Source organism: Pygoscelis adeliae, unplaced genomic scaffold, assembly GCF_000699105.1.
Source record: "Pygoscelis adeliae isolate BGI_AS28 unplaced genomic scaffold, ASM69910v1 Scaffold242, whole genome shotgun sequence".
NCBI classification, from domain to species: Eukaryota; Metazoa; Chordata; class Aves; order Sphenisciformes; family Spheniscidae; genus Pygoscelis; species Pygoscelis adeliae.
Window position 1 is genome coordinate 3767103 of NW_008824369.1, and position 9449 is coordinate 3776551.

Here is a 9449-nt window from a genome sequence, read left to right on the forward strand (position 1 = left end):
CTTTCGGGGGCGGGGGGGGGAGAGCTGACAAGATTTTTGTTTGATCAACTTCGCGCTTAGGTGCTTTGTTTTTAACTTGCGTTTATCCTGGGTGTACTTCTTTTATAACTACTCGTATTCTTTCTTTTTAATACGGGGGGAGGGAATCTCCAACGAAACTTTTCCCTTTACGGAAGGCGGGACTGAAACAATACCCGATGCATTGTTTAAATGTAAAACCTCCAGCGCCTTTTTTTTTTTTTTTTTTTCGGTACGGTTTTATTGCCGCCGCCGCTGCTGTTGTGATAGCGCTTTCCCTCTTGTGTTTACAGCTTCTGTAAGGGAGAGACGCTCAGAGGAAGAACCAGGATCCCTGGGCTGCATAAACAAGGAAAGCAGGAGTCCATCTAAGCAAAGCTGGAAGGATTTCACCTTGTTGCTGTTTGTTTCGGGAGATTTTCCCTCCCCCCGCCCCGGACTCTACCCAGCTGAGGGTTTGTTTCGTTCCTGCGTCCGTAGCCGGCCAGAAGAAAAGCGCTTTACATGTTAGAGGTGATTTTTGTCGTGGTCTCCCTGCAAGAAAGAGATCAGCACCAGTCTTCGATGAGGAGGGAGATACGATCAACTGAGGTTTTCCCTACCTCCGGCTGAACGTGAGAGTTCAAGTGACACCGCCGCTGGCCTGTGGCTGGCTGGCTGCACAGCGAGCTGGAATCACAGCCAGAGCTGCTCAATTTACCTGCTCGAGGACCCTTCAAACCCTTCTATTGACGGTAGAGATTTGTATCCAAAGGAAAATCGGATTAATATAAACTATGCAGAGCTTTGCGGGGATATCTGGAGACTACCCTGTCTGCATGGCTAATCTTGAAATTGTCTGAAATAAATCCTTAGTGCAAGGAATAGCGAGATACTTTCAATTAGGGTTTTTTTTTTTTCCTTGACGCTTCTCCTCCCCCCGCCCCGAGAATTTAACACTTTCATCGCAAGGTTTTTACAGGAGACTGGGACGCATGCTGGAAAACTCGCCACGCTTCATAAAAATCACAGGGGTAACAGTTTCCATCACCGTTGCAGTATGAAAGGTACTCTTTGGATTGTCTGCTGGTGGCTAAGATGGATCAGTCTTTCTCTGTTTCTGTTAGCGATGTGCTGAAGGATCCGGATTTACTGAAATACTGACGCCCATAAACTTACTCCCTCTCTGTTGAAGGCATTGGATGTGACACTGCAGAGAAACATGTGTTTCACATTTCTGACTGGTTGTTTTGGTGCAATCAATACCCCCACAAGAAACATTGACTTAGGTGGCGATTATCATACCGGGAGGCACACGGAGCGCCTCTTTCGGGTTGCATGCCAAGTGAGCACAAATCAAAGAGTCCGCCGTTCCTGTGAAGTGGGGGCGTCAGTTCCCCCCAAACTCCGGGGCAAAGGCAGCGGGAGGTGTTCCCAGCCCACCAAAGAGAGCCCGGCCTCGGGGTGCGGAATGAGCAATGACCAAAGCGCTGTCAGGAGTGGCAGGCAGTCGGATCGGATGGGGATCAGTGAGGCAATAATGGTTGAAAGAAAGGTGGATCGCGAAATTATTGCCCGAAGGAGTAGCAGGCGAGGCGGAATGATGATAAAGTTAAACTTCTGTTTCATCTTCTGTCGGGGATGGTGGGCGTTTCTGTTGCTTCAGCTCCACATGTTGCAAGCACTGGCACAAGGTAGGGCTAGAGACATTTTTGTTTATAGAAATGCTGCATCTGCCTTCTAAGAGGAAGGGAATCTCGCTCGGGTACAGAGAAACCCTCTTACTTTATCCTTATCAGAGGTAAACTGCAGAATTCGCACTGAGCTGATTTCATGTGGGAACGGTCGTTTCTTATACACAATCGTTTCTTTATGGAACAGGGATTTGCAAACTGTACCTACCTGTTTCTTTCCCTTTCTCGTCCAATCCTTCCCCTATCCCCACCTCCCAGAGAGAATCGATAGCCCTATCGGGAACAAACCTGCTTTTTTTATTTACTTAAATACGTCTGTACATTTCTGTTCTTTTAGGCAGCAAAAGAGTTAACCGCTGGTTGTGTGTGTGTGTGTGTTTAAAACCACTGTGCACCGAGATAAGTTATTAGGAGAAGGGGAGTCATAAATCAGCCGACTAGAACTAAATCAGGCATGTAAAAGGAATTCTTTGGACATATGAGCACTATTCTATGTGAACCTCGGTTCGAGCATTGTTCATTTCTTTTGGATTGCCAAGTAACATTTACCCGAGACAAAAACTGCAATTGATTCGTATCTGAGCATTTCCACATCAGAGATCCTTGCAAACGAGTCACTTGGAAGGGTCAGAGTCGACCAATAGACTTTAAATATCAAGTGTCAGTCACTTTGCATGTAAATTCCCTTCTCAAAAAATTGCCGAATGTAGCCTAATTCTTAATAATCCTTTGACAGAGCAACAATAAATGGCAGGCAGAAGCATTACAGTTGGCTGCGCCAAATAACATGCTGAACAAACGCAGCTTTCACTTTCTTTGCTGGGTTGAGTTTTATTGCTGTGTGCATTGTCTGACTGAAGTGGTATGTGTTGGACAATGCAGAACTGTATCGTGTGGGACGAGGAGTTAGTTATTAAAAGCGGAAGTTAATACTCTATGAAGGGGAACGGTCTTTGTGTTTTAGTTCTTTGTTTTCAAATATTTCATAGGGAACAACGGTGCATTCAGTTTTAATAACTGGACGGGCTTGTGTGTTGAGGAAGAGGGGGGTTATAAGCCAAAGTCTGCTCTAGTTTGTCTGCTCAGGGTTTACTACTGCATCCTCGGAAAGTTTGGAGCCGCAGGATACAAAAGAGTTTTAATCCAGTGTTTAATAATGGGCTCCACCCTCATAAACCTTTTTCAGTGCTTTGTTTATGCTGTCATTGCTATTCCGAAACTACTTATGCTGAGGCCTGCAAGCCCTAACAGGGTATTGTTATTCTGAAACAAGACATACCTGAAATAATTCTCTCTGCAAATTAAAAGTCACATTACTTTTTTGTTTCTTTTGGTAGTTGTTGTTGATAGATGCCAACATGATGCTTCATTTTGGAAGATAAATGCTGATGATTCTTGCTCTTTACACTGAAAATGCAAAAATGTTTCATATAAGGCAGTTTTAAGTGCCAGTGATTCAGGAATCCATTTAGATGCCATGTAATACAGTTTTCGGTGGTTTAGTAGTAAACTAGCCATCTTATTGGATTAAAAAGTGAACTCAAACTTTTGTTTAGCACGTAGTATAGAAAAATTTTTCGATAGCGTATTTCAGATTACTAAGCATTTGCAGTAGTATCAGTTTTAGGTTTATATATCCCAGGGACTTACGTAGTGTTTACAAACTATCCTAAAGAAAAGTCCTAACACCAAGTTAGTTTCACCCATCAGTATTTAAGAGGGGGAGGGGAAGCAAAGAGAATGAGATACATTATTTCTGAGAAATATTGGTGCAGATAAAGGCATGGAGTTTAGAAGACATTCAACAATGAAAGCTAAAACAATTATATAATGCAGAAACAAAATACATTTTTATTTTTATATAATGCAGAAAACGCAAATTACAGTTAGTCCTTTAAAAATTCTTTAACACATAAACCAGCATGGAGGTCTTAGTGCAGAGTGCTTCTATTAGGTTTTCACAAAATTTGTGTTCATTTATAACTTATGGTTCTTTTTGCACTCTGAATTCTAATGGATTCTAATGCATTCATCATATTTATGCAAAAAATTACTTTAGAGAGAAGATGACAATTTTTATAGAAGTCCTTCATGAAAATGGAAAATCTGCTACAGCCACAGAAAGTTTTTAATGGAATGATGTGGTCATATGCATGAGAGAATTACATGACTCCAATCTTTTTATGTGATAAAAAAATGAACTTTCTAAATATATGGGCCATGGCTATTTTGAATGAATCATAATACTATGCTATAACCAGCTAATGTTTCTATAATAACTATTTCAGCATTAAAGAAATAAGAAATATTTCAGGCATACTGAAATGCAGATTCTTAGTTCATAGGAAACAGATTACATAAAAGTCGTTGAGATTAAGTATCTTATACTGCAAGGTGAATGGAAGAAAAGGTTTTCAACTGCAACAGGTTGTTGAGTATTCTCTAGACTTGAATGATCATCCATGTAAAAGCAGATCTAGAGGCGAACTGTAGATAGAACCACTTGTAAATTCATTTTGTACTTCGCTCTTCAGCTTTTCTGTCTCCTGGTAGTTGTGTTACATAATTAGATATAACGATTTATTTGCTTTCTTTTTCCTTTTCAAAGTGAATTTAATTATTGCGAAACATACAGTGGTTTATTGTACTGAATAATGCAGCATTCTCTTTGAGCCTTAGTATTGTTAGTGCAGGCCTTCTCATTACGGGAGTGATTTCCTGGGTGGAAGAAATGTACAGCTGTCAAAGGTTGTGGTCTGTCCCATGAACACAGCCTGGAGTGGTACTCCCACTTCTGTAATGGCTGCAGATCTGCACAGACGCCCATTCAGACCCGGTGTGTGTCTCACCCCGTTTACCACACCGGCCCATCTGTGAATGGGAAGCTTGTCAGAAAAATTAACCTGTAAGAGTCTGAAAACTGTTGCACATTTCTTTGTTTACTCAGTTCTTCATGCCTGCTAGCCTCTGCCATGATGCCTCTTCTCATGGCATTTTTGTTAAATTTGAGTATTAGGTGCTAGTTAGCCTCAAGTCACTGTGTGTCATCAAATAGTAATGAGATGCTAATTGATAATCATTATAATTATCAAATTAGAATTTGCAAGGTGATGGTAGAAGTGAATCATTTCGACACAGTAACTAACTACTGTACTTAGAAGAACATTATCCTGCAGTGACCTCTAGCTCAGCGGTCTAGTGTGCCTGGGCATAGTCCCGTTGAATACACAGAGCTCATTGCAGGATTGGAATTTGTTAGTTATGTATGAGATTAACAAACACTGATGCCTACCGAGGTACAAAATGTTTACTAAAATACTAGAATATTTGTATGGAAATAGAAAAATTCTGCTTATTTAAATAGGCTGGAAGTTGCTAGGGGCTACTCTACATGCATCTTAATGGATTTAAGCACTTTCCCAATGTCTTACTTTTGTTGAAGAGTGAAAGAACACGTAGAAAATATACTTCTTCGCATTGATGGCTGTTGTTCAGAATGATTTTAAAATAGGTAAAAGCAGTGCAAAGCTTTAAGCTTCTCCAGCAGGAGATGGTATCTTTAAATATTAAGAAAGAGAAGCTTGTCTGATTTTTCTTAGTTTTCCAGCAATGGAGTGTAATCTTTTTATGCTACTTGATCAAATCTGTAATTCAGAATTCTACACGTACCTGAATGTGCATTTGAGGTGATATTGACATCTATTATGCTTTGACAGAAGTCATGACATGGAAGATAGAAGAAAATGTTTCTGGGGCCCAACTTTTTAAATTCAAATATTTGATCTGGTGTAACTTATAAATATGCTAAGTGTAGGAAGTGTTTTTGAGCAAATTTCAAACCGCATTAGATGCAGAGGTGATAAGCAACTTGCATAGAGTATGTAGTTGTTGGAGGGACAGAGATGGTTAAATGTAAGGGCAATACTTATTGGAGAGTGAAAAGCATTCTGAATTAAATGTTGTATGATACATTTCTAATTCCAAAAGATTCCATTTCTGTTTATTGGAAACTCATTAATTTGTATTGTGTTCCCTTTCTTTAGATGAACATTTTAAGTATGTGCTAAACAGGTGAATTCTTCGTGTATATAATTATAATAATTAAAAAATTGATTTGGAGGAGTAGATAGAAGCCTAGTCTAAATAGAAATGGGGTGGAGAGAGTGGGCTTTTTTCTGTGGCCATATCATGCGACTTCTAACTCTCTCTACTGTGGTAAATCTGTTTGGTTTATATGCTTACCTTTAGCTGAAAAATGGCTTATTCTCAAGACTTCTCAAAGCAAGTTCAAAGAGATAGGTATACATACCTATTAAGATTTTAAGTACAGTGTTTCAGATAGTTTCTTGAGAGTGCAGTGTAACAGTACTATTAGAGGTGAAGGAAGACCACATGTAATAGGTGTTTCTCAGTGTTGTTTTCATGCATTACCAGAAGATGCTTAGACCAAGAATGACCTAGGTACGGAGAGAGAGGTTGTGGTGGTTCAGTCTCAGGGGTATGCTGTGTGACTTTCACATCACTTAAGAAGAACAGAAGGGAATCTGTGTCCATGGCTCATAGTCCTTGAAAGGTTGTTCTGGAAGGTTCTGTCATCTCTGTGCATAGTCATATATTTTGAACAACAAAGCCAATTATTGGCTAATATTTTAAAGATTGTCTCACTGATTAAACAAACCGTAGAAATTTTAATAAACAATCTTAAAGTGAATTATTAGGGAGCTGTTAAGTGAAGGTCTTGGGCTTTTGTCTCAGAGGGATTTTTGTTGTTGTTGTTGTTTTAATGTTCTTACCAGCACATATGTAGAAGTCTTGAATGCACTCTTGATTCAAATAAAAGATTTTAATGCATTTAGCAACTTTGTATACAGCTTTATCTGAACATCACATTCTGGATGGACTAGGTGTTTGGTTCACTTGGACCTTTTTGCTGCAATGAGTCTGTGGGCAGACTAGGGGCAACTAGGTTCCTCATGGAGCAAAATCTTGTTCATTGCAGAAATAGACCTTTCTTCCTCCCTCTGCACATATACATACATAATATGTATTTAAACAGTTTTTAATGAACAAATTGATGATTTGTTGGTCTTTTCAAAATTGTGTATTCTTGAAGTTATAACATAAAACTAGAATAATTTTTATAAGATTTGTGCAGAGATTAGAAAATGCCAGAACTAAGGTAGCTTGTGCATCTTTAATCTGAACTCTTTATGCATGTGCATTATGACCAAGTTTAAATTGATACATATTATTTTACTGTCTACCTTAGTCAGAACTAAGACTGAATACTGCTTACTGATCAGTTTTTCAGTATTTTGTTTTCTTGTCAGCGCTTGGCCCCATCTTTCATTTAATTAAAATCTTTTAAATTCAGCACAAGAAGACTTTTGTGCAGACTAAAGGAAGAACTGTTAGCAGCTATAGCGTGGCATTGGATTAGACTATTTACAGTTATTACAGCTGGAAAGCAGGTGATTGGTGAGACTTGGTTTCTATTTCTGACTATCGAGTGAGTATTTACTAGTGAATAAAGACTATTCTCTCCATGTGCCTCAAAGATGACCCTTCACCACCCATACAGCTCATGCAGAACAAAAATATAACTCCGTGAAAGGTCTGTTCCCAAAGAAGTTGGGATTTCTGGAGTTATTTCTGCCTGTGCTGATGTTGGTCTTGTTACAGACTATTTCGGACAATTTCATAATTTTCATTCCCTAGGACTCTTCTGATAAGTGGCCTCACATGCAGCCTAGTAAATTTATTAAATTGGAGATGTGTAGTAGTTGGCAGACTTTCTTATGGGAAGTGTATTGTCTTCTCATTTTATTGGTTATAAACAGGTGTTAAATAGATGCAATGAAATTATTTTTTTTACCTAAGTAAAAATTTCCAGTTCCTTTATGGACACGGTCTTTGAAATGTCACAGTCCTGAAATTTCCAATAGGAAATAGGTTCTATAGGAATTAGTTCATGTAGCACTTGCAGGTCTGAGTTCAAGGGGTTACATGGCTGAGAAGGGAAAAACCTTTTATTTTAATGTGCATACTAACTTAATTACTTTTAAACATATATGACTGTTTTTGTAAGATCTATTCATTATACAAATTCTTGGCTTCTAGACCTACATGGTGTTTGTATACTGTATCCTGAGCATTAGTATTTTTGGTTTACTAAGAGTTATTTTTTGTTCTGCCCTTGCTACAAAAAATAATAAATCTATTACTAGAATATACTAGTCTGTTGCTAATCATATCTTTTATCTGTGAAATGCCCCTGAGGTGTAATACAAATGGCACCCTCACTAATATTAAAAATTTAGATCTAGGCTTTTTAAGGGAAGTGTTTTTAAAGTTAATTTTCAGCTGTTTAGCTCCCTGAACTGGCTCAAACTGGGGTCACGCAAGCATCAGGGACAAAGCAAAAGAGGTGATGGGAATGCATGGCCAGGGGGCAGGACCCTGGCAGCCATCACTAAGATCAGTTTAAATTGTTAGAGTTTTCAGGCTCAGACAAAACACAAGGGAATGTACATTGCTTAACTTCTCATAAACATGTGGAGGCTGCTGTTCCTGGGTAGAAAATAGGAAGGTTAGTGTCTTTAAAGGGGTAGTTTAGAAAACTTAACTTTGGATTTCTTCTCTGAAAGACCCTTTCAGTGAGTTTCTCCTTCCGTTAGATGGAGTCTTCCTAAAGAAAGTCTTCCTAACCTAAGCTTGTAAGGTAAGTGCTAAAGTTAGGTAATAAGAATGTTCCCCTTAATCCCCTTATATCTCAGTTCTCGAGACCTATAATGGGAATATTTTTCTCTTAAAAAGAAACTTTGTAACTTAAGTTGCAAATTCCACAGGTATTACTTTTTAACATTTGTATCTAATTACGCAGATTCACCAGGTGAAAATGGTGGTATGAGCTCCAACAACTCTGGTAAAAGGAAGTCTTTACCACCACTTTATGCAAAATGTGGAAGTGGATTGTACAATCTTATGCCACACCATCCAGATAACTTTTGAAGTGTCATTCTTGATAAATGATAAAGCATTGGCAGTTTTTAAGCAGAGAACTTGAATCCTTAATCCTGCTTTTCACATTTCCATGCTCTATTGCGGCAGCCTGAAAGGAAAGTTGATTCTGGTAGATAAATCATTGTCCCTTAGGTCTCTTTAAACCACTTTATGGTCTTTCAAGCCATAAGCCATATATTTTTCTAATAAACTCCTATGTCTAACAAGTTATCTAAAAAATAATTTGTTGGGTATAGCCCTCTTGGACCAGAAAGTAGAGAATACTGATACATAGTTCCAGTACATGTTGCCAGAATGGTCCCACATTGATTCCAGGCTGAAATTGAAGAGTTTGTAACTCACTAGAGATGAGCCTAGGGGTGGCATGCCAACGCTGGGGGCAAAATCGATAGCCCAGCTCAAGTGCATCTACACCAATGCACGCAGCATGGGCAGCAAACAGGAGGAGCTGGAAGCCATTGTGCAGCGGGAGAGATATGACTTAGTCGCCATCACAGAAACATGGTGGGGTGATTCTCATGATTGGAGTGCTGCAATGGATGGCTATAAACTCTTCAGAAGGGACAGGCAAGAAAGGAGAGGCGGTGGGGTGGCTCCGTATGTTAGGGAGTGTTTTGATTGTCTAGAGCTCAATGATTGTGATGATGATATGGTCAAGTGTTTATGGGTAAGGATGAGGGGGAAGGCCAACAAGGCAGACATCCTGCTGGGAGTCTGTTATAGACCACCCAACCA

General features: G+C 39.2%; 1 protein-coding gene across 1 annotated transcript in view; it reads left to right on the forward strand.

Moving 5' to 3' along the window:
• The first annotated feature begins 1537 nt into the window (after positions 1 to 1537).
• Positions 1538 to 9449, forward strand: part of SDK1 (sidekick cell adhesion molecule 1) — a 422744-nt gene continuing 414832 nt past the window's right edge. The window contains exon 1 of the mRNA XM_009320033.1: positions 1538 to 1691. Within this exon, the coding sequence (XP_009318308.1) occupies positions 1538 to 1691 (154 nt within the window). The remainder of the gene's footprint in view (positions 1692 to 9449) is intronic.